Source organism: Pipistrellus kuhlii, unplaced genomic scaffold (assembly GCF_014108245.1).
Source record: "Pipistrellus kuhlii isolate mPipKuh1 unplaced genomic scaffold, mPipKuh1.p scaffold_m20_p_9, whole genome shotgun sequence".
In the NCBI taxonomy this organism is placed as follows: domain Eukaryota; kingdom Metazoa; phylum Chordata; class Mammalia; order Chiroptera; family Vespertilionidae; genus Pipistrellus; species Pipistrellus kuhlii.
In genome coordinates this window covers 36,732,501-36,758,096 of record NW_023425595.1, presented here as the reverse complement: position 1 = coordinate 36,758,096, position 25,596 = coordinate 36,732,501, and the positions used below count along the sequence as shown (strand labels likewise).

Here is a 25,596-nt window from a genome sequence, read left to right as displayed (position 1 = left end):
CTGGATGTTCCAGGGTCCACAGCTTCCACTGGTTATCCTTTCAGGATTGGTTCCTTCTCCCAACAGACATTGGATGGACATGGGTGTGTGTCTGGCAGTGTGCTGGGAGGCTCCAGGGAAACAAACATTCGCAGTACAGTGTGACAGCCCAGTCTGTAAGGGTGTGATGTGAGTCTACGAAAAGCATGAACAACTATGCTAAGAAGTGGGGTGGGGAGATTTAGGGGACGGGTTCACGATCTAAGTGGAGATAGGACTTCTCTCTGGAGGAAGTGGTCATCGTGCAGAGCATGGTTTGAAGCACTTAAGGCACTTTCCCAGGGGCCTTGGCAGTCTGTTCTTGAAGACCATGACAGCTAAGTCTGCAGCATGATCTGTCTGTGCACATCGATGTCATCACCCCACCAGTGTCAGGAGAAACGTTCCCAGAGCCTAACTAGCCCCAAAGCAATGAGCACGGGTTCTGGCTCTTTGCAAAGGAAAATTGGGAAGCTGGACTTGCTCACCCTTTCCTCTTTAAGAAAGTTTATTTCCAAAATGTTTCCCACTGGGTGTAATGTCAAGTAACAAACTCTTAGCGGCCACAGACGGGGTGGGGGCAGAGGACCCAGTGAGGTCTTCAGCCACTCCCCAAGCCCACTTCCAGATCTGCGTCCATCCAGAGGCCAAGCGCTGGTGAGTGGATCAGAGTAATTTGGTGGAGGGGACCCAGTGGGCTCAAAGCAGAAAGACGTTAAAGAAGCCCAGGCCTCAATGTGCCTGGGAGACATGTTGAAGCCACCACGCCGAGGCGGCTCAGCTGGCCACGCTGACCTTGGCAAGCAGCACCCGGCGCTGAATCTAACCTGTCAACTAGATTGAAGGGGAGAAAAGGCAGAAGGACACAAACATCCACCCCCACCCCCAGCCCAGCCCCTGACGTCAGGCCTGGCGTGGGTGGCATTAATCACACCAGCGTGGTGTGCCGTTGAGCACAGCTCTCCTTCCAGCCCTTCCAACCCGTTCCTGGGAGCGTTCCACCAGCCATGCACCTGCCGCTGGCCACAAACCCTCAACCCCCAGACAGGCACGGATGCAGGCTGGCGCTGATGAAACCCAAAGCCACAGGGCACCCTTTACAACCGGAGCTTGGGAGGGGAAGGGAGGAAAGGGAACGCCAAATGCGGTGCCTATGCTGCCCTCCCAGGTGCTCATTTTCTAATGCCTGCAGTGCCCCCTCCAGAGAAACCCTCCCCATAAGATGGCCATTTCCTGGAATTTAATGAGTATAGAATTAATGACCCAAAGCCCTCCTTGCAGCCGGTCATTAATTCCTCCAGGAAATAACCGAGGTCTTTAATCAAAATTGCCCAAATTATAGACTAGTGGTGCATGTCCTCGCAGGTGGGGGGTGGGGGAGTTATCCCAACCGATTCCGATAGATGGCGCTTAGCTTCATAAATCACTCAATTTGTTTTCCATTTTCCCTGGGCCAAAGGCAGGGAGCATTGGGAAAAACACACACACACACACACACACACACACAAAAAAAAAAAAAAAAACAGCAGGGACTGGAGAGGACTTAGTAAAGGCCCAAACAGGAACGTTTTGTCCAGCGCTGTTTTCCGACCTGGCACGTACCTCAGCCTCCTAAGACTGGAGCCACCCCAGCGTGCAGCCTGAGGCCCCAGCAGCAGCCCTGCCTCCTCCTGCAGCCTGTGAGCTGGGTGCTGGCAGCCTCCTCCTAAGAAAGTTGGGGTGGCTGCAGACAAACCGTGCGGATTTCTCCTCTGTCTGCAGCCCTTGGGACCTGGCACCATGACTCAGATGTGAAGTCAGAAGTTGCTTTAGTTTGAGAGTCACAGCCTCCTGATGGATTTGGCAGGCGAGTATTTTAATATCTGTCGCACAGATTTTTAAAGTGCTTCAAGCCAGAGGTTAAAACGGCCATAATTTTGGTGGTGGCCCTTGTATGTGGCTTACAGATGCCTCAGTTAGGGAGCTCTGGTACCAGCCACCGCCTCATAGCGCTGGCTTCCATCCAGCCCAGCCGGACACGGAAGAGTGAAGCAAGTGAGTGAAATGCTGGATCCGGGGGAGCTGATCTAAACCTCCTAAGAGTGTGTACAAAGGCTGCATACATAGTAAATGATTCGCTTTTACAAGCTGATTGAAAGTGAGCTTGTCCCAACCCAACCAAGATCTGTACAACCAGAAGGGTGTCCCATGGACTGAAACAACGAGCTTTGCTGCAAAAAAATGAGCAAAATCGCCTCAGTCCAAAGCTGTCTGGGGAGTGCGAGACGCTGTTTCTCCCCTCACCTGCTGGCAGCCCAGTTCCTTACTGATGCAGTGGGTTACTGCCCCCTTCTCAAAGGTGAGGGGAGGACCTACCTTTTACTATTGTTTCTAAAGGTGCTCCGTGAGTGCAAAAGTGCCCCCACCACAGGACTTTTTTCCCTCCACCCTCTGCCTGAAATTGGGGTTGTCTAGTCCAGTGTTTTTCAACCTTTTTTGGGCAAAGGCACACTTGTTTCATGAAAAAAAATCACGAGGCACACCACCATTAGAAAATGTTAAAAAATTTAACTCTGTGCCTATATTGACTATATATAAAGTAATTCTCTTGAATAGGAATCAAATAAACACAAAGAAAGTATTTTATAATTACTTTATTATGAAATATTAAGTAAACAAAATAGTGAAAAATTATAAAATTCTTGTCTTGTCTGCACCTACGGCACACCAGGCAACATCTCGCGGCACACTAACAGCGGTTGAAAAACGCTGGTCTAGTCTAAGCGTCTGCCTCCACACAGTTCATCTCAGGTAAACCCACCTGGGCAGTCAGAGGGACTGCCCTGCCGCACTTTGCCTATGAACCCCAGAGAGGTCTCCTGGTGTGTGGATGAGCTGGGACCCCCACCGTCTTAACCTACAACACCTTGCCTCCCCATTTACTGTGACAAATGCAAATCATATGCATTTCCTTTTACTGCATTGTATTTCCCAGAGGCAGTGAAGGAGCCAGCTGGACTTTATTTTCTGGTAGTAAGAGGGCCCCAAGTTAAAGCACTCTCCCCACTTTAAAAAGAGATAGGTAGGTCCACCCCTACTTCCACCCCCATAATTAGAAACCTGGCCCCGCATTGCCCTGTCTTTGGGACTTCAAGATGTTTGCAAAATGGGAATAACACTGCCCGCCCAATCTACAGACCCGTCAAGACAATTGCGTAAACGCCGACTACAAAGGCGCCCAGCACCTAGTAGCCTGTTTTCTCCTTTCTAGGGGTGCGAGTTAATCAATTCTTGCTGGGAAGCGGATCGCGAATTTCAGCAGAACCTGACCCACGGAACCCTGACACTGGGGATGGGAAACTCGAGCAGCCCTGGGGTCTCTTCCTGACGACCCTCGGTGCAACACCCATTGGCGACCAAGGCGCGCAGCCCCTTCCCTTAACCCCACCCCCGGGGCGCGGCCGCCACTCCCACCCCCCACCCCCCACCCCATGGGGTCTGAGGTTTCGGGAATAAAGCAAAACGGGGCGGGGGGCGCGGCCGGCGGCAGGCTTCCGCGCCCTGGCGAACCCCGGCCTCCGGGGTCCGGCGGCGCGCGGCGCTGTTTGTGCCTCCCGAGGCGGCGGCGGGGGGCGCGGCGGGCTGTGGGCGTGGCGAGCGCGCGCCGCCTTCCCGCCGCGGCGCCCCCTCCCGGGCCGGGCGCGGGTGCGCGCGGGGAGCCAGTGCGCGCGCGCGCGCCGCCGCCGCTCCGCCGCCTTGTCCTCGCCCCGCCGCCGCCGCCGCCGCCGCCCCGGCCCCTCCCCGCCCCGCGCGCTGCGCACCGCCCGCCGCCCGCCCCGGGGACTCGCGCCCGCGCCCTCGTCCCTCCGACCCCGCGGCGGGCTCCCGGCGCCGGCAGCATGAGCGGCGGCGGCGACGTGGTGTGCACCGGCTGGCTGCGGAAGTCGCCCCCCGAGAAGAAGTTGAGGCGCTATGTGAGTGCGGGCGGGAGCGGGTGCGGCCCGGAGGGCGCGGGCCGGGGGCGCGGCGCGGGGCCTGCCGAGGGGCCGGGGGCCCGGGAGGGACCGCGCGGTCGGGGAGGGTGGGCTTCCGGCCTCCTGGGGACGAGGGGCTGCCGGCGCGCCCCGCGACTCGGGTGTGTCCGGGGGTGTGGGGGGGTGCCCGCACACCTGTCACAGGTGCGCCGCGAGCGCGGGGCGGGGCGGCCGGGCGGGCGCGCCGGCAGGTGGAGGCTGAGGCTGCGGTGCGCTCCCGGCGGGCTTGGCGGCGGCGCCTCCTGGGTAGCCAGCCTTCCCGTCAACTACACACAGAATGGAAGTTTGTGTCGGTGGTTTTCGGACAGCGACGGAGTTGGCTCCCGGGGCTGGGGGACGCTAGAAGCCCCGAGCGGCTTCCGCCTGCAGGATTGGGATGCAGGGTGGGGGAGTGGCGGGGGAAAGAGGGCCTAGGCTCCGGGGCCCGGCTGGCGGCCCCACCAAGGGCGAGGCCCCGCACACCCCTTTCCCCTTCCCTTTCTCTGCCCGCCCCTCCGAGGGCCGCCAGCTCCTTCCAGCCCAAAGCCTCTCTCTCCCTCACGGGCAGCGTCAGCGGCATGTGTAGCCCGTGTATTGAAGAGGCTCATTTGTTTGTCCCCTTCTGTTGCTTTATTCTGTGTATCCCTCACATACATCCCCCCAGCCCGGCCCTCGGCGGTGACACTGCAGTTTGGTTTGCTCCAAGGACCTGGGTTTTCTGTCGTGCGGTCCCGGGATCCGGGGAGAGAGAGATCGTGCTTCTCCGTTGCCAGGTGGTGCTGCTGACCGAGTGTTTACAGACAATTGTTGGGACTTCTCCCTTTCTAACCTCAGGGGGAACCTGGTCCAGTCCGGGGTTGAGTGGTGAGAAGGTCTGGCTTCTCACCCCACCCCCAAACTAGAAGATGACTTGCCTGGTGGGGGTCAAAGTAGAAGCTGGTGCCAATTACTGAGATTTTTGGCAGAAATCAGCCCTGGGCTATGCGCAGGAGTTTGGAATTAGAAGTTAGGTTGCTCAAAGGTGTCAAGGTCTTCATCTGTCCCCTGTGAAATGCCCTTGTTACATGGACTCCCCGGGCGGGACTCTGGGATCATTCCCGCAGCGGCGGCGAAGGGAGTGCTGCCTCCAGCAGCAGTGCATCAAGCGAGCTCTGAATAGACCCTGCCCCCTGTCAGCTGCACCAGTGCTGGGGTGGGAGGGTGGGGTGGGGGCAGGAGGCAGAAGCTCGCCAGAGTTTCCTGTCTTGGCTCCCCAGATCAGAACCAGAGGACTTCTGGCCTCTGGATTGAGGAAGTGACCTTCTGTGTGTGTGTTTTTAAGGAAGTGTTGTTGGTGGTGAGTGCAACTGTGTGTATGTAAATGAAACCAGGCCTTATGTAGATCATTTGGTGGGGGGTGGGGGGGATTCTAAAGATTTAGCACAGGACTTTTGAAAGAGGACATACTAGTATAGTTAAAATACAGTAGGGATGTGGCAAGGAAGTGTTCATCTCCATTTTAAAGCTCATTTTCAGGGATGTCCATGTAGCCAAAGAACTATAATTACTGAGAAAGAAGCTCTTCTGTTCTTCAAAGTGGTATCAGTTCATTAGACCAGGTTTTTATATTAGGTTAAGGAAGAGCATGTGGCTGTTAATGTTTTCATAAATATAAAAAACCAAAAGTCTGGCCGAAACCGGTTTGGCTCAGTGGTAGAGCGTCGGTCTGTGGACTGAAAGGTCCCCGGTTCGATTCTGGTCAAGGGCATGTACCTTGGTTGCGGGCACATCCCCGGTAGGTGGTGTGCAAGAGGCAGCTGGTCGATGTTTCTCTCTCATCGACGTTTCTAGCTCTCTATCTTTCTCCTTTCCTCTCTGTAAAAAAATCAATAAAAATATATTTTTTTAAAATTAAAAATAAAAAAACACACCAAAAGTCTGGCCCCATAGAGCTTCTGAAAACTAGCGATGTAAGTGGAATACCACGCCAGCTAATGGAATAGAGTATCCAGTGGTTGTCAGATTAGAACGCTAACCTCCAGAACCTTGGAACTTTGTTTTTTGAAACAGTTTGCAAACAGTTTGATACTGTATCTATATTTGACTGTGACTGCTTCAACTCTGTCACCCAGACTCTACTTATGACCCACTTATAGAGTCTGCTTGTTCCCCGCCCCCCCCCCCCCCCCCCCCCCCGGAAAAGAACTTTAGTTCAAAAAACCAAGTAGGAGGCTTTGGGGTTAAGCACCTTTCCCACTCATTTCATGTACAGGCATCCCTCGTTTTATTGTGCGCTTCGCTTTGTTGCACCACACAGGTATTGCGTTTTTTACAAATGGCAAGATCCCCCACCAGCAAAAAGATTATATCTGACTTTATTGTGAAACTCACTTTATTGAGGTACTTGCTTTATTGTGGTGATCTGCAACCAAAACCTACATTATCTCTGAAGTATGCCTCTGCATACTTGACTATCTGCATTCATACAATGCCTTGAGCCTTGTCCCATCTTCCCCACAGCTGCAGCCTATAGGCATCTAATGAAACCAACAACTTTCCTTAGGCTACAGAGTGATGTGTTCCATTGGTATGACTGGAAGTCTCCCCTACTGTGGGAAGTCCAGATCCCTGCGTTAAAACTGAACTGATCTGTGTAATCCTGAACTCTCGAGGAACAAACTGTCTGCTTTTACATCTTTTCTTCTGGGGTATCGAACATTTTGGCACCCTGTTTTAAATTTAAATTCTGCCAGTTCCCTCTGTTTGCTTAGAGGCCCACATTTGTTAGAACTGAATGAGGAAAGAAGTATGTTCCAGCCCCATTGCTAACGACATACACCAAAATATTATTCTAGTGTATACATAATAGTCATAGTTATCAATAGTTATAGATTGATAACTCTACATTGTACGAATTGTTATCAAGCATCTCAAATAATGGGAAAAGCAGCTTATAAAATAGATCACAGCTATTTAAATTTAATCCAACAAATCCTTGTTACCAAGGATTAGCTTTAGGGATTTTCTTCATCCACCTTTTATAGCTTATTAATCATAGGAAAGTACAAAAGGTCTGTTCATTATTTCTATGTGCCCTGGAGCAATTACTAAAAGTGACCTCTGCAAAATGGTGAGTATTACCTCTGGGCATCATGATTTGATTGCAGTGGTAGGAAGACTAGCCCTTCCATTCTGCTGCAGTGTGTGTGTGCCCTTCCCAAAGCCAATCCAAAGGCTTTGAAGACAAAGCAGTGCTGAAAAGCGTCCACAGGCCCCCCCCCCACCCCTATACACACACAAAGAAGAGCCGCACAACACCCACCTTCCTGTGTCCAGCACACTGGGGCTCTCTCTGAAGGCAGCCCAGATATTCTTGGAAGATCGCCCCAGGGAGAAACAAGCTCGACCACTACGCCATCATCAGGTTCCCCCCCAACTACTGAGCCAGCCATGAAGAAGACAGAAGACAACAATACACTTGTGTTCACTGTGCATGCCAAGCCCAACAAGCATCAGATCAAACAGGCTGTGAAGAAGTCCTATGACATTGACGTGGCCAAGGTCAACACCCTCGTCAGGCCTGATGCTCCGCTGGCTCCTGTGATGCTGTGGGTGTTGCCAATATAATTGGGATCATCTAAACTGAGCCCAGCTGGCCAACTATAAATATAACTGTTTTACACTGTAAAACAAACAAACAAACATATTATGACATACACGGCTCTGTAATTTTCTATTTCATGGTGTTAAAAGATATAGCTTCAGATTGGCAGCAGTAATGCCCCCTAGTGGCTAGTTTGGAGAAAATTGAGTATTGATTCTAATGAGCAACTGAATTGAGGGAATTGTTTGCTTTTATTTATTAAATACATGTATTTATTAAGTATCTATGTCCAAGGCACTGGATTTCATGCTGGGAATAAAAATTAAGCCAGCCATTCAGTCTTACCAGATGACCTTGCTTTCTCTTTCACAAAGAAGATTGAAGCTACCAGAGAGCAGCTGTCTGCACATACTGTGACCAACTTTCCAAATGCATGTGTATCTTCATGGTTCCTTTCCTTCTTAGAGTAGATGAGGTGCCCCTTCTGACTGAGCTATCCTGCCACATGTGCTCTGGGTCAGATCCTCTCCTACCTATTCAGATAATTCATACCCTTTCTGTCATGAATCTTCAACTTCTTCCCCTCTACCTATTCCTTTTTATTAATATTTATACACGCTTGCCTTTTTTCTTCTTTTTATTTATTTTTTTAGAGAGAGAAAGAATAAGGGAGAGGGATAGAAAGGTAGAAACATGGATCCAGCTGCCTCCTACACACCCCCTACTGGAGGGTTGAGCCCAAAACCTGGGAATGGGCAAGTGACCTCTTGGTTCATGAGTGGATGCTCAACCACTGAGTCCAGGCAACACATAACTTGCTTTTAACAAAATTCTCCCTCAACATCACACCCCTTCCTTCTCACTGTGCTTTTTTTCTTTTTTTTTTTCTTTAGAGCTAAACTTGCTAATGGCTATTTATATTATGTCTCCCTTCCACCTTCTTCTCAGTTAGCTCCAGTCTGAAACCTACTTTGTCATTTCACCAAAGTGATTCTCAGCAGGTCACTAAGTCAGAGGTTTATTTTTCACTCCTCATTTTAGGTTATCTCTTCACTACTAGGTCACAGTGGACCACTCTTTCTTGAAACACCTTCCTCTGATCTTCAGCAATACCATATATGCCAGGTTTTTCTCCTCTTCTGGCCATTTTCAGGCTCCTTTGTTGGATTGGCCCTCTTTACCCAGCACTTAAAGGGTGAAGCTACTCTATAGGCACAGTGGCTCTGATCTAGGCTCTTTTCTCCTCCTCCGTCATCCATTCTGCTGGCTTCAGTTATCATTTTAATGCTGGTCAGTATCAAGTTGAAGTTCCATCTTAGAGCTGTGTTCTGAATGCCAGATTGGCATATGCAGTTGTTCATTGGACATCTTTGCATGCATGCCTCCCAGTCAACAGACTCCCCACACCAAAACTAAACTATTCTCTGTTCCTCTCTTCTTCACCCCGTGGCTGCTCAGAAAATGGTGCCACTGTCAAGTGGGAAACTTGGGAACCATCCTTGACTCTGGTCACCCACTGTTCCACATCCATAATCTTTCACCAAAACCCATCAGTAATATTATTCAAGATCTTTTTCTACATCCTTCTCCACCCCCCTGCCATCCCTCAAGATTACCATTTTAGGCTGAAACCGGTTTGGCTCAGTGGTAGAGCTTCGGTCTGCAGACTGAAAGGTCCCAGGTTCGATTCCGGTCAGGGACATGTATGTTGGTTGTGGGCACATCCCCGGTAAGGGGTGTGCAAGAGGCAGCTGGTCGATGTTTCTTTTTCATCGACGTTTCTAGCTCTCTATCTCTCTTCCTTCCTCTCTGTAAAAAATCAATAAAATATATATATTTTTAAAAGATTACCATTTTAATAGTCATCTGCTTAGTACTTGCCCTGTGCCAGGCACCATGCTGAGACCATTGAACTCTTAATTTAATTCTTTAACCCTGAGAAAAGGGAAATGACTTTCACAACTTCATCTCACTGTGTCTCAAAGCCTGAGTTTTTAAAAAAATTAAACTTTTTATTTTGAGATCATTGTAGATGCCTATCTAGTTTTAAAATAGTAAAGAGAGTTCCTGTGTACTCTTTTCTAGTTTTCCTTGTGGTAATATCTTGAAAAACCAGTGACCTGGTTTTTAGTATAGTAATTTCACAGTAGATATTGACAGTGATACAGTCAAGGTACAAGACATTTCGATATCTTCATGATCCCTCCTGCTGCCATTTGTAGCCACCATCCCACTCCCACTGCGTCTTTAACCCAGGCCAACCACTAATCTGTTCTCCACCTTTGTCATTTTGTTACTTCAAGAGTGTCACCTAAATGGATTCAGACAGTATGTAACCTTTAGGGATTGGCTCTTTTTCATTGAGCATAATCTGGACACTCATCCAAGTTGTATTTTTTTATTGCTGAGTGGTATTCCAGGGTACGGATGTACCACAACTCATTTGTTTAACTATTCACCCATTGATTATAACTTACATTTTCCTTATGGATAATGATATTGAACATCTTTTCATATGATTTTGGTACATCCTCTTTCAAATATTTATAAGTCTTTTGTCCATTTTATATAGATTGTTTATGTTTCTTTGCTGTTGAGTTTTGCGAGCTCTTTATATGCACAAAATGTCAGTCCTTATCAAATATGTGGTTTGTAAATATTTTCTTTCAATCTGTAGTTTGTCTTTTAATTCACTTAACAGTATAGAGGTTCCTCAAAAAAAATAAAAATAAAAGTAGAATTATATGATCCAGCAATTCCCCTTCTGGGTATATATCCAAAAGAAACGAAAACAATATCCAAAAGATATGTGCACCCCAGGGTTCATTGTAACATTATTCACAATAGCCAAGATTATATTGGTGGGCTATATTGGCATACAATGGATTATATTGTCCATTGAGATACACTGGATGAATGGAGAAAGAAGATGTATGTGTGTAATATATGTAACACACAATGGAATATTATTCAGCCACGAGAACGAAGGAGATCCTGCCATTTGCAACACATGGAAGGACCTTGAGGGCATTATAATAAGTGAAAGAAAATTAGATAGAGAAATATTGTATGATTTCACTTGTAGACTGATTCTAAAAAGAGCCAAACTTATGGAAATAGAGAGTAAAATGGTGGTTACCAGAGGCTGGGGTGGGGGAATTAAGCAATTGTTGGTCAAAGGGTACAAGTTTCCAGTTAGAAGACGAATAAGTTCAGAGATCCAGTACACAGCATTGTGAAATAGTTAACAGTACTATATTGTATACTTGAAATTGCTAAAAGAGTCACTCTTAAATGTTCTCACCACATAAAAAGAAATGGTATTTATCTGATGTGAGGGAGCTGTATGATGGTAATCACACTGCAATATATAAATGTGTCAAATCAACATGTACACCTTAACCTTACACAATGCCATATTTCATTAACTCTCAATAAAGCTGATGGAGAGAAAGGACAGGGGAGAGGGAGGTCTTTAGAAACTACAGTGAATTCAAGATTTGTTTCTAGACCATCCTAGGCAGCCAAGGCTTTATTCTAATCAACTATTTGAGTATTTAAATAAATGTTCTATCTGGTTCCAGTTCCTGGGTCAGATAACCAGGTGGAAATTCCTTTTGGCAGCTTTCTGTTCGGTGGTCCTAATCACGGATTGGTTCTTTGAACGTGTTCACAACATCAGAGAAACTGCTCTGACCCAGGGCCCGTCTCCTGAGCTTCTTGTCACAAGCCTTGGATCAGGATTTCTCAACAGATGAATGAATAAACCAAATGTGGTATATACATACAATGGAACATTAATCAACTTTTAAAAGGACATTTTGATGCATGGAAATGCTACAACATGGATGAGTCTTAATCACATTTAGCTAGGTAAATAAGCCAACAAAAGGATTCCACTTTTATGAGGTACCAAAAGGAGTCAAATTCATAAACAGAAAGTAGAATGGTGGTCTCCAGGGCTTGATGGCGGGGAGATAGGGGGAAGGGGAGAATGGGGAGTTATTATTTAATGAATACAAGGTGAAAAGCGTTCTTGAGACAGATGTTAGTGACGGTAGCACAAAAATGTGAATACTGCACTTAACGCTACTGAACTGTACACTTAAAAAATGGTTGAGGTGGTAAATTTTGTGTTATTTGTATTTTAGTGCAATTTTTTAAATGTCAAGCTCCTTATTTGCTAAGGGTTAGTACTTGACTTTGCTAATACTTGTATAATCCGAGGGAAAAGGGGATGAAATGTTCACAGCCTTAATGATAATGGAATGTTCTCTCGGATATCTGAGGACCAGAGGCAGTGAAATCGTACAAAGCAGGAGCTCATGCCTGCTGCTTTGCCTAATGAAATGACCGACATGGCTTTCTGTCTCCAACTAAAAGGGAATAATGGGATGAGGTAACCTCCAGTTTATGAGATACGCTGAGAAATATAGGTTCCTGAGGAGGTTATTGCCTGTATCCGCGTTCATGTGGACAAGCATTTCTTTTGCACCCTTTTTCCTTCCCAAGGGAATGCATCAATACTCAGTCCTGCCTACGAGGAATTTGCAAGCTAGGGAGACAGAAGTGTACATGTGAAGTAGCAATGCCCTTATATGGAGCAGTATGATCCAGGCAGCAAACTTCATGAAGGCGAGGGCTCTGAGCATGGGAACAGTGGAGGAGGAGTTGGGGTTGAGAGTTGGACCCAAAAGATTAGGGCCTAGAAAGGAACAAGGCAATTCAAGTGGGAAAGGGTAGTACATGTGGGATTTGGGGGATGGGGGGGAGTGAAAATCCATCCAGAGTGGAGGAGTCTATGGAAGAAATCAAATAAGGGTGGGAAAGTAAATCGAGAGCTGAGGAGAAGAGTCCATAAAAGGCCTTCAGTGATAGGATGACATTTATTAATGAAGAGCTCTGACTCATATGTCTTTGCCTCTGAGATAGCCACTCCTTTAATGTGAAATGTCAGTGGTGTGTGGACTTTTTTTTTTTTTTTTTTTTTTTTTTAATCTTCAGAAGTCTTAGTGCTTCAAGGACCTTGGAGTCCTTAAGCAAGTGACTTGATTCTTTGAGCCCATGTACTTCCTTGTCTGTACAGTTGGAGCAGTAGCTCTTACCTCGCTGAGTTTGAGAATTTACTAGGATATAACAAGTGAAAAAGACCTTAGCACAGTGTTTAGCCCAGAGTAGGTGTTTAATATTAGGGGATGTGGCAGGAGAGGGTGATGTTTATTGATGTGTGTTAACCCTTTCATAGGGACTCGGAACATGGGCTCTTAGTCTCTTTTTTCTATTGTTTATATGTGCTTTGTATATTTTACAAAATCAAAGTAATGCTACCACCATTTGTATGCTTTATGCTGATGTATTGAAAAAATTTCCTTGAGTCACAAGTAGCCTTCGAAGACATGACTTTCAGTAGCTGCTTAAGCAGAATGACATAAGACAGAGTTTCTCAAGCATATATCATGTAAGGACATTTTAAACAAACATTTGTACAAGTTTTTGATGTTGAGTTATCTTTATTATTATGTAACCAAAATATTTATAAACAAAAACTATGAGGTACAAATGGATACTGTCAGCTCTTCTACAATTATAAAATTAAAACAGATTTTCAAATTACATATACAACTTTGGAACCAATATACCTAACTCACATTAACAACAGTGGATATTTTGATGAAACTAAATTGCTGCTTCATATGTGAATATCGCCTTTTTTCTATGGGGTCTGTCCTGGGTCCCATTCTTGTCTATGTCTGAAGTACAGTAAAACTTTGGTTTGTGTAGCAAGCCACTTGGCTGTTGGGTATGACTATATTATTTATTTATGCTGTCCCTCAGTCCTTTCTCATGAAAAAAATGGTGTAGGACATTGAAGAGCTTCATACTTGGTATCAATGAGATTATAAATGCAAATGCTGATAAACAAGGAGCACTTCTCATTTGTAAGATGATCATTCAGATCATTGAGACAAGGCTTATGTGTTTTGAGATCACTCTAACCCTGTAGATGAAAACTCAGTGTTGAAAAGGTTTTTTGAAATAGGTCTGGAGATCCCTAGGGATATGTCTTTGGGATCCTATACTGAGAAATTCTGGTTCCACTGTAAACGGCATGGGCTCTGAGGTTAACTCTGGGAGGGATCCACACGATGAGCAAATTTAATTCCATCCTGTGAAATGGAGCTAATGGTCCCTTTATCCGGTTACCTGAACAGTTCTAACACAGAGGGGTGCAAGCACGAGTGCTCTTCTCTTTCTCGGGTCAGAACGTCCCAGTGTGCTTTGTCAAAGTCTCCTTCCTCCTCTAGAGGATACGTCCCTCGATACTTTGGGCAGAGTCCAAAACCTCTGGTCACTCTGGGTTATTCAGAGTCCACCATTTTAAAATTTCAACCTACCTCACGGAAAGCTTCCCCTACTCCCATTGCTGGCCAGACATATGGCTCTGGGAGCGTGAGGTGGAGAGAGAGAGAGATTTGCTGTATCCGGAGCGTGTGGAGGTGGGAGGACAGACAGTCCCCCTGGACCGCCTCCCTGCTCTCTTCCAGGCTCCCGTCGTTCTGGGGTCCAGGTGGAGAGCAACAGGGATGCGTGCCTCTTCCACGGCGGCTGTGGGGTTCCTGGGTGACATTTACCGGCAGTTGGACCCCACGCGTGTGAATTCTCGGGAGCACGGGCTTTCCCGCTACACATTCTCCAGACCCGGAGAGGAAACTGTGAGGAGGTTCTTGCCCTCTCTTCAGGCAAGCCCCTCCCTCTCTGGGTCCTGCACGGCGGGGGTCTGCTTGCCCAGGGGGCAGCCCTCATGGGAGGGGACCTGAGAAGAGGGCTTAAGGCCAACAATTCCATGAAACTGCTTGACACAAGGGACTTGTATCTATGCCAAGCAGTTGGGTAGCAACATGGCTGTCCCTTCTCCCTCCATGTCCATTCCTGTTGTCCACAGTGGTACAGGGCAGATCTGTACGTCACCTGCCTGAGCAGATTTCCACCAGGCATGATGATGTTTAAAAATTCTTGTCCCCATCCTTGATTTGTGGCACCTCTAATCTCTCAGAGGAACCCACTGTTGGGGTAGGGAGAACAGCACTGGCCCTTACGCCCCAAGGATACACGGTTTCCCCTCCCCACCTCTGCTCTGCTTTTGTGGGCTGTGAAGGGGGAGAGGCAGTGCAGGGCCACCAGGGGCGGCTGGGTTAGAGGGTCTCACAAGTACATCTTGTTAATAGATTCTTGAACTAGCCAAGCCCCAGTTGTTGACTGCTCTCTCTACCTTATGGGGAACCTTACCTACTCTCCATCCTGGTGCAGCTGGAGAAGTCCTACTCAGCTACCAGTCCTTTACAACTACCACTTTGTAAACGGCTGTGGTATTAAAGACGATAACATCAGAAACATTGTAAGTGCTCTATAAATGGCAACTGTTACAATTATAGCGCCAAATTTATTTGACTCTTATGCTTTTGGACATTTATGTGGTTTACTATTTTCCACTATTTTAGGTAACGCTGTGATCTTTATAGCAAAGACTTTTTATCCTAAGGACAAATTCCTATAAATAGAACTTTTAATTCTCAAAGGATGTCGTTATTTGCAAGGCTCTTGATACATCACACCAAATTGTCTTCTCAGAAAGGCTAGTTAGGGTTTCCCTGATTCTTCTTTGATATCAGGTACTATGATTTTTTTTAATATGTATTTTTTATTGATTTCAGAGAGGAAGGGAGAAGGAGAGAGAGAGATAGAAACATCAGTGGTGAGAGAGAGCCATTGATCGGCTTCCTCCTGCACACTCCACACTGGGGATCTAGCCTGCAACACGGGAATCAAACCTGGGTGCCCTCCCCATCCCCCCCTCCCCCCGCCCTAGTCCGTAGGCTGACACTCTATCCGCTGGCCAAACCAGCCAGGGCCAGGTACTATAAATTTTTTTAAATACCTGACAATTTGCCGAAACCGGTTTGGCTCAGTGGATAGTGTCGGCCTGCAGACTGAAAGGTCCCAGGTTCGATTCTGGTCAAGGGCATGAACCTTGGTTGCGGGCATATCCCTAATACGGGGTGTGCAAGAGGCAGCTGATTGATGTTTCTAACTATATCTCTCTCCCTCCTCTCTGTAAAAAAAAATCAATAAAATATATATTTTTAAAAATACCTGACAATTTAACAGGTCCAAAGTAGTTCATTGTTTGAACTTGGATTTCTTTTTTTCTTTTTTTTAAACATATTTTATTGATTTTTTATAGAAAGGAGAGGGATAGAGAGTTAGAAACATCGATGAGAGAGAATCATCGATCAGCTGCCTCTTGCACACCTCCTACTGGAGATGTGCCCACAACCCAAGTACATGGCCTTGACCGGAATCGAACCCGGAACCTTTCAGTCTGCAGGCTGACGCTCTATCCACTGAGCCAAACCGGTTTCGGCTGAAATTGGATTTCAATGATTGCTACTGATTTGAATACATTTTCATGTAATATTGACTCCTGTTTTTAAAGAAGTTCCTTGTTCAAATGACAGGTGCTTTTTTATATAAATAGCTGATGCCATTGGGAAGATTATATGGGTTTGGGCAACATAAAAAGAGAACTTGGAATAACTTGAGCAGGGAAATCTCCAACAGTGGGGAGAGAAAAGATGGGCCAGCCCTAACCAGATGTTCCTCTTGTTTAGCGTTCTCTTCTGAGACCTTTCAGCTCGGATTCCAGAGATTCCCCCCAGGCAGCCTTTTGATTTTAACTTGGTTTCAAGGCCCACCTCAAATGTCAGCTTCTTCGTGCCGCTTCCTGATTTCCTTCTGAAGATTCGTCTTCCCACGTCATCCTGCCATAACCTCTGTGCCGCTCTCATGACACCGCAATGTGACTGTGTTCTTAGATCTCTCCCCTTATTTATGTGGGCTTCTCAGCACCAGCAGTTTTCTGTTTTGACCTAGTGTTTGGCACAAAGATATTCAAGCAGGACATGAGATGATGAATAAAAATCATCTTGCTCTTTGGTAGCTCACAGTTTATCAAGGAAAACAGACAATTGAACTTACTAATCCTCCTATATAATAAATGCCTGATATGCAAATTGTTTGACCAGGAGTTCAACCATTCACTATGACATGCACTGACCACTAGGGGGCAGCGTGGAACATGGCGGGCATCAGCTACATGGTGCTGGCCGCATTGGAGATGCTGCTGGCCCCAGTGGGCCCTGGCGAAAGCAGGACCGTGGCTGCATGGTGGAGCAGGTTAGCAGATGGTGCCAGGCCAAGGCAGGTGTGAGCAGGGCCTGGTCGCCCTGCCCATCACCCCAAAGATAGCAATCAGTGGCGGGGGGGAGGGGGGGGAGGGCACGTGCCGTTCAGCTCCCTGGCACTGAGGCAGCCAGGTGGGAAGCCCAGCCCTGACCCAATCACCCCCACAGGCAGGCTGGTGGAGCAGGTGAGAAAGCAGTACCAGGCCACAGCAGGGTGCCAGGTGGGGCTGTGAGCCTGGGGGCATGAGCTGGGGCCAAACCCTGCAGGCCACCCCGAGGGATCCCATCTGTGCATGAATTTGCGCACTGGGCCTCTAGTTAAATAGAATGCAGAGTATCCTGCCTGCTATACAAGAGGTTGTGGAAAGAGTTATAGGAGTGGAATGGAGTGATTACTTCCACTTGTAGTGGGGCAGTGTCAGAGAAAGCCCTGGAGAAAATGACAGGGGTGTAGGCCTTGAATAAGTAGGAGCTCATTAAGCAGATGGGAAAGAATATTTCAAATAACGAAAACAACTAAAGGCCTAAAGATATGGGCACATAAACGTTGAGGGAAAGGATGAAGGATGAAGTTCACATGGCCCCCCGTGTTCTCCCTGGGGACCCATCTTTATTTACTCACCCCTGTCCCTTTGCTTTGTCTGGAATATCATCTCTCTCCCCTGAACCCTCTGAGCCTGTCAGTCATTCTGCAAAGTTACTGAATACCTTCTGTGTAGTCTACACCAAGGGAAAGAGACAGAAATGGATTTGTGGACAACTCTGGATGGCATCATGGGGATGCTAGTCCCTGGACCGAAAATCTAGGCGAGAAGGTGTCTTGCTCAGATTCTTTATGGACTGCCCAGATTCTTCCAGGTAACGGAGGCATTTTCTATTATAGCAGCTGCAGATAAAATACACACATGATAAAGCATTCCCCAAACTAAGTGGCAAAAGACAACCATTTTGTTTTGCTCACGGGTTCTGTGGGCATGGCAGGGACTTGTTTCTGTTCCCCAGTGTCTGGGGCCTCGGCTGGGAAAGCTTACATGGCAAGCGGTGCCTCAGACACCAGGAAGCATCTGAAAGTGTCTTCACTCACAGACTCATCAGGCAGGGATGACTCAAAGGTTCCACTGGCGGGGGTGGAGAGAAGGGGGCACCAGCACGTGGCCTTGGCATGCAGCCTGGGCATCCTCCCAGCCTGGTAGCCTCTTAACTAATCGGACTTCTTGTGTGGTGGTTCCGAGGCGCCAAGAGTGAATGTCTTAGTGGTCAAGGTGGAAACTTCACGGACGCTTTTTAATGGTCTTGCCTTAGACACCAAACCGTGTGACTTTTGCTGTACCCCAGTGGTCGAAGGAATCACAGACCCACTCCGGTTCAAGGAAAGGGCGCACAGCCTCTTCGTAGATGGAGCATCAAAGAATTTTTGGCTATTTTTAAAAAACTGCCATAATAATATTTTACTTTTTTCAGTATAAACAGTCTCCTTTGAATCTGTTCAAAGTTCAACTTCCTAATCAGAGATCCTTGAGTAAATACTTATCTTTCATAGTTACTCCCACTTCCCTTTTTCCACCCTCAAATCTTGTTTGGTCTGGGATTCTGTCAGCCTCATATATCTCCACCCCCTCCTCAACCTAGAAGAGTGTCTGGCAAGTAGTTGGTGCGTAAGCTCTGTTGCTGCCTGCTTAAGGAGAATGCTCGCTAAAGTCTGTGTGAGTTAGAGAAGAGGACCTCTGTGTGGTGTCCTCCGCTTCGGGGTCTAGTTGGAATGTGTCCTGGCTGTGTCTGTTGATTGTAAATCATTATTTCTGCCCTTTGGGAGTGACATGTGGAACCCACCAAGGAGGTTGTGATGCCAGACATTTGTCCCAAAGTCCCTGCGCACTGAGAATCTTTGCTCCAACCACAGACCTCTGCTAGTCACCAGTCTCTTAGCAACTTCTAGATACCCTGCTTGTCCATGCTCAGGTTTTAGGGAGTGAGCAGCGCTGCCCCACATTCATCTTTTCTGGCCACGTCCTGCTACTGCATCCCAGCACCTGCTCCCACGCCACCCTCCTCTTGTGTCTGGGGAAGTGAGGCACAGTGTTTGTGAAGGTCCATTGTTCACTGAGTTGAACCAGCTTGATGACAAAGAGGGAGTGCACGTGAATGAGGACCATGTCTTTGTTCATCTCTTCTACCCTTTTTCTTCCCCATAGAGCTGGAAGGTGCAGGCTTCTCTCTGACCTCCCCTCCCACAGCCAGGGCTTCTCCTATGGCACATCCCCCTTGCAGCTTAGTTTCAAATAAAAAGGCACTTTCTGTACAGAGTATGTGAAGAGAAGCTGCTCTGTCAGCAAGAGGATACCCGTTAGGAAGCATTTCAAAAATACTGTAACAGTTATTCTTCATTACATGGAGGCTGAAGTAAAATGACCTAAACTAATTGTTATGTATTGTATTGTCTTGGAGCAAGTCAAGACTTCTGTTTAAGCTGGACTTGACCAAATTAGAAGTCACTTACTTACAGTTTGCTGCTGAGGTAATGGCCTTGCCAAGCCCAATGTTCATTTATTTCAAACTCTATAAACCAGGGGACAGGTACAAAGTGCCTCCTCATTTGCATGAACGTCAATATCCGAGTTTCCTAGGAACTGGATTTGTGGTTGGTGAGTTCTGAGCCCCAAGCTGTGCTGTACTCTCTTGCACTTAGTGTGCCCGCTGTGACGATGTAAATGGGACCTCTCAGGCTGCCTGACCCTGACCCAGTGACCTTGTGTGCTGGGGGCTACGCAAGGATCTACATCATCCTGAAGAGAACAAAACTGTATGACTTTATCCTTATACAAAGCTATTGTGCAACAAAGGCCTAAAATGCCTGTTGTGTGCAAGAACCCCTGCGAGGCATTGTGAGGGATAAGGGTATTATAAAAAGGAATCATGCTAACCTGCTAATCGTGGTAATTAGTTTATGTGTGCCATGAGATGAAAAAGGTGAAAATCGCTAGTTTAAGGCAAGGGAAGAGTTAACTTTACCTTTTCCTTCTTCTCTTCTCTTCTCTTCTTTCCTTATAATTTTTTTTTTAACAAAACAAAAGTAAATAGAACTACTTGTGGGAGAAGGATCATTGTGTTACTTACTATGTAGCTCTGTTTCTAAGGATATCCATAGCTCTGAGGGCAGAGGTTGGTAGAGAGCATTTGAATGAAGATAAGAAAAATTCTTGCCTAGCCAGCGTGGTTCAGTGGTTGAGTGATGACCTATGAACCAGGAGGTCATGGTCAGATTCCCTGTCGAGGCACATGCCTCGGTTGCAGGCTCAATCCCCAGTGGGAGGTGTGCAGGAGGAAGCTGATCAATGTTTCCTCTCTTATCTCTAATGTTTCTCTCTCTCTCTCCCTCTCCCTTCATCTCTGAAGTCACTGAAAATATATATTTTTAAAATTCTTTTCTGAGAATATATTGTGTATATATACACACACTTGCATACATACATATCTGTCTGTCTATCTATCTATCTATCTATCTATCGTATACATATAGCCATACTCCATTTTATTGTACTTCACTTCATTTCTCTTCACAGATACTGTGTTTTTTACAAATTCAAGCTTTTTGGTAACTTCATGTTGAACAAGTCTATTGGCACCAGTTTTCTAAGACAGTCAGATGATAGTTTTTAGCAATAAAGTATTTTTAATTAAGGCATGGACATTGTTTATTTGGGCAATGCTATCGCACACTTGATAGACTAATTATAGCATAAGCACAACTTCTATATGCACAGGGAAACAAAAAAAAAAAACTGGTGTGAATTTGTGTGTGTGTGATTTTATTTCGATATTTGCTTTATTGCAGTGGTCTGGAGCCAAACCTGCAATCTCTCTGAGGTGTCCCTGTATATTGGGGGGGGGGATATATATATATATATATATATATATATATATATATATATATATATGGCATAATATGCTAATTAGACCAGACAGCCAAATGACATTTCGGACAAAGCTGTCAGGGCCGGGGCTGAGCTGAGGTGGTTAGGGGCGATCAGGCAGGCAAGCAGAGTGGTTATGGATGATCAGACAGGCAGGCAGAGTGATGAGGGGCAATCAGACAGGCAGGCAGAATGGTTAGAGGCAATCAGACAGGTAGGCAGACAAGTGGTTAGAAGCCAGCAGTCCTGGATTGTGAAAGGGATGTCCAACTGCCAGTTTAGGTGGGATCAGGCCTAAACTGGCAGTCAGACATCCCCGGTGTGGTCCCTTATTGTGAGAGGGTGCAGGCTGGGCTGAGGGACCCCCCCCCCCCTCCATGCACTATTTCATGCACCAGACCTTTAATATATATATATATTTGCCTAATAATAAATTGATTTGTCTATTCATGTATATGGGAAACTGTTCTGAGCACTTCTTATATATTATCTCAATCTCCACCACAGCCCTAAAAAATAGGTACTTTTATTTTCTCTATTTCTTCAATAAGGAACTGAGAAGATCAGGGCCTTTAGGAAATTATTAAGACTTCCCTATTAAAAACATGAATAGATTTTGAACCCAAGTTCCGGCTGGCCTCTCTTTATAGAATAAACATGTTTTTGTCAGACAAATCTGAATTTGAATCAGGGTTTCAAACTCTTTAATTAAAATGCAACTTTGGACGAGTTATCTATGCTCACCGAGCCTCCTTTCTACATGGGGCAGCTGGCAGACTATATGTAAAGTTCCTCATTCCATTTTAATTCCCTCTGCCGCTTCTTTGTGGCTGTATCTCTGCCAACATTACACAACCTGACAGTGACAGGGTATGATGGCAGATTCAACTGAACATTTTTGGAGTTTGGTTGTGTAGCAAGTAAGCCTATTTAACACATCCTTTCCTGGCCCTGTTGACAACTTTGCTTTCTCAATTCGCTGAGAGACCATTGTAACTGGTCTCTGACCCAGTGGGAAATATCTTGGTAACATGAACTTAACGAGAGCTTGAGAATGTGGTGTCACTTTGGTTTGCTATCAGTAAAAGAGAGAAGAAAGCTGGACCTCAGACTTTAGGAATACATATTTCAGAAAATGTATATCAAAATCTTGACCAGTGCTAGCACATCTAGAAAAGATGACTAAGGGATCAGGTAGGAACCATGTCAGAAAGGAGTAGTAGGAGCCTCAGAGCCCTTCTGGTGAGAGGAAAATAAATTTGTTTTTTTCTGTCCGTGATATTGTGCTTCAGTCTTTGAATGAATTCTGTATCATATTCCTACTTCCCGTAGAAATGATAGTATTCTCTCCATGATTTCTTGCCTTTTCTGGATGGCTATCGCTAAAGTCAGACTACAGTTACTAGTATATTAGATGTACATTTTGAGAAACATTAGTCGAGAGAATCTGAGAAGCATGAAACTTTCACGATGAATAGAATAGTCACAGCCACTAGTTTTGATCTCAAAACATTGATTGTATTAGAATTCCTTGTTATTAGTAGACACACATAAATTTGTTCTGCTCCCAAATCTACAGGGACTTTTTAAAATTGGAGGTACAGCCGGGACCGGTTTGGCTCTGGATAGAGCGTCGGCCTGCGGACTGAAAGTTCCAGGGTTCGATTCCCGATTCCCGTCGAGGGCGTGTAACTTGGTTGCGGGTATATCACAGTAGGGGGTATGCAAGAGGCAGCTGATCGATGATTCTCTCTTATCAATGTTTCTAACTCTCTATCCCTCTCTCTTCCTCTCTGTATAAAATCAATAAAATATATTTTAAAAATAAAATAAAATTGGAGGTACAGAATTTTCCAGTGCTTTGAACTGTTAGAAAAAATGGGTGTTATCCTGGCTAAGTCTGAAAAGACTTTGGAAAGATAGGAGTGAGTTGATCCCTATGCATAGTGACTTAGCTTTGTATAGGGGACGGGGTAATATACATAAACTTGCATAGATGCTGTTCTTGGAAGGTCCATTAGTTATAAAAATATAAGTATCCTTGTTATTAATTGTGTTAGGGGAGGAAAAAAAAAACTTCACTTGAATCTTCCCATTTGTAGTTCCAAAGCTTTGCTTTGCAATATGGTGGTCCCAGCAGCAGAAACTAAGAAAGTGGAGGCATTCACTAAGTGCCTATTGGATGCCTTTCACTGAGGATGTAAATGATACCGTCCTCAGCATTAAGGAAATCGACCAATCAATCAATAGCTAGCTGAGACCCACTGAGAACAGTGCTGCAATACAGACATACGCAAAGTGCCCTGAGGGCACAGAGGAGGTTAATTGACTAGGAATGATCAGAGAAGAACTGTTGTGTTAAGAAATGTTATAATGTAAGGCTAAATATAAGGCATTTAGCCCAGCTTCTAACATGTAGTAAATAAAGAAGCTACTTGATAGGGCCTATATGGCCTCTCACGTCCAATCTCATGCTACACTGCCCCATTGTTGTTACTGTTCAGCCACCGTGGCCTCTTTTCTCTTCTTCAAAAGAACTAAGTCCTTCCCAACTTCAGGGCCTTCGCTCCTGCTTTTCCCTCTGCCTGGAATATCTCTTCTCCTCTTCCCGTACTACCCTCTTCCCTCCCTTTCCTGCCCCTCCCCCCCCCCCCCCAGTATTAACTAGTATCTTCAAGGAGCACAGCAAGGTAGTCAAGGCCATGGACTCTGGATTCAAATTCACTTACTGGCTCTGTGATCTTGGGCAGGTTACTTCTCTGCATCCCAATTTTCTTAACTGTAAAACAGGGTAATAATGTATTTTTTATGAAGTGATTGTGAGGATTCAATTGAAACTATATATAAAGCACTTGGGCTAGGGCTTGGCATGTACTAGCTCTGATGAAGTGATTGCTGTTATAATAAGATGTCGTTACCTCAGCAAAACCTTCCTTGACCAGTTTATCTAGAGTTTTCCCCAAACCACTATACTTACCCTATTGTGATTACTGGCATATGTGGGTATATTTCTTATTTCTGCATCTTATGTCAAGCCTCTGTTCCCCTCCCTTCCGTTGGTTTCATCTGGTTTCCTTTATTTCTCCTTTTCTTCCTCCCATGATTTGGAATTTATTTACACATCTTATTTCTATTATTTTTAATGATTTTTCCTTGAACTCTTTAATACAAATTCCTTACTTGAAGTCTAAAGTAAAATATCTTTCCTCTCCTTCAAATTCAAGATCTTTTGGCATCTGTGCTTTAATTCTGGTCACTCCCTTCACTTTCATCTTCATTGTTGTCTAGTCTTTTGATTCCAACTTATTTTTCCACTCCCCAAATTAGCTGCCATCAGTGCTTTACATTGTCAGTGCTGTAAATACCCACATTCACCAGTTTCTTTTGCTGTAGGAGACATATAAACCGGGAATGAAGTCTATCTTAGCAAAACATCTATAATAAATGCCGCTAATGAAGACTGAACTATCATAAAACATATCTGGTTGTCGCTTGGTCGTTAAGTGCTGTCTTCCCTCTGATCACATTACATTAATTCAGCAGACGGTTATGCTGCACTGTGCTTGCAGCCTTGATGAGTATACCGGTGATGCATCAGGGTAAAAGAAGGTCCCTGCCTTTGAAGAAGCCTGTGCCTTATTTACTTACTTGTTAAGCTGAAACCAGTTTGGCTCAATAGATAGAGCGTCGGCCTGTAGACTCAAGGGTCCTGGGTTCGATTCCGGTCAAGGCCATGTACCTTGGTCGCGGGCACATCCCCAGTGGGGGGATGTGCATGAGGCAGCTGATCAATGTTCCTCTCTCATCGATGTTTCTAACTGTCTATCCCTCTCCCTTCCTCTCTGTAAAAAATCAATAAAATATGTTTAAAAAAATAAAAATACTTATTTGTTGAAAAAACACCCACTGTATAGGAAGCCACACCTTAGACACTGAATGTGAAACTACATGAGAGACAAGGTGCCTGACAGGGTGCAGTCATCGTCAGGGTTGTAGGAGGGGTGCAGTGAAGGCAGGGGCAGGGTCGAGGGCAGGCAGAAGCACAAGCAATGAACAAGGTTCATTCAAACTCTGTTACTGATCTCTCGCCAACTATGAGTTACTACTCTGGACCTAAGACGATACCAGATAATGAAAACAGAAACCCCTTCCTTGGGGTTCATGGAGTTTGTAGTCCAGTGGGAGAAAGACCTGTATCGTTTTCTCATTACATTCTAACAGAAATTTCCGTAAAAACAAATAAGCATCTATTTGCTCATTGTCAGTCCAACTGGTGGGAAATCTGTGTTTTTTTGGATTTGGTTTTTTTTGTCTGTGTGTGTGTGTGTGTGTGTTTGTGTTTGCATTTGCTAATCCTTATCCAAGGATATTTTTCCATTGATTTTTAGGGAAAGTGAAAGAGAGGGTGAGAGAAATATCAATGTGAGAGAGGCACATCAACTGGTTGCCTCCTACTTGCGCCCTGCCCGAGGCTGGGCATCAAACTTTTAACCAAGGTACGTGCCCTTGTCCAGAATGAACCGGGACCCTTCACTCCACAGTCTGAGGCTCTATCCACTGAGCCAAACGGGCTAAGGTGGGAAATCTGTTTTGTTGGTTAACTGGGTGGTAAAACCCTTTTCTGAAAGAAAGCCCAACCTTTCTTAATTTCTCATTATTTTGAGTTTAGTAAGGAGGAAGCCAAGACAAGGACACAGCCAAGGTCATTGTAATTGAGTCAAGTGGGACATGCTTTTAATCAGGGCTTTCGTGCTCAGCTTCTGGAGAGAGCCTTGAGACCTCTTCATAATTTTGCAAATCAGCATTTCAGTCTGGCACTCCAAAGGGCTGAGAGTCGGTGATAAACTGAC

The 25,596-nt window shown here is 45.9% G+C and overlaps 1 protein-coding gene and 2 long non-coding RNA genes across 4 annotated transcripts in view; all 3 read left to right on the top strand.

The window, feature by feature from the left end:
- Window positions 1-3,769: 3,769 nt before the first annotated feature.
- The window catches only part of GAB2 (GRB2 associated binding protein 2), a 140,712-nt gene continuing 118,885 nt past the window's right edge, over window positions 3,770-25,596 (top strand). Inside the window, exon 1 of one of the 2 annotated variants that reach the window (XM_036428305.2) lies at window positions 3,770-3,971. In XM_036428305.2, the coding sequence (XP_036284198.1) occupies window positions 3,897-3,971 (75 nt within the window). In that variant the 5' untranslated portion in view covers window positions 3,770-3,896. The remainder of the gene's footprint in view (window positions 3,972-25,596) is intronic. The other variant, XM_036428306.2, reaches the window with a different exon arrangement.
- On the top strand, window positions 4,624-7,875 carry LOC123651875. The gene is made up of 2 exons (XR_006740842.1): window positions 4,624-5,674; window positions 5,927-7,875. It is a non-coding gene; the product is annotated as an uncharacterized LOC123651875 (long non-coding RNA).
- Window positions 21,169-24,401, top strand: LOC123651874. Its single transcript, XR_006740841.1, has 2 exons — window positions 21,169-22,344; window positions 22,588-24,401. It is a non-coding gene; the product is annotated as an uncharacterized LOC123651874 (long non-coding RNA).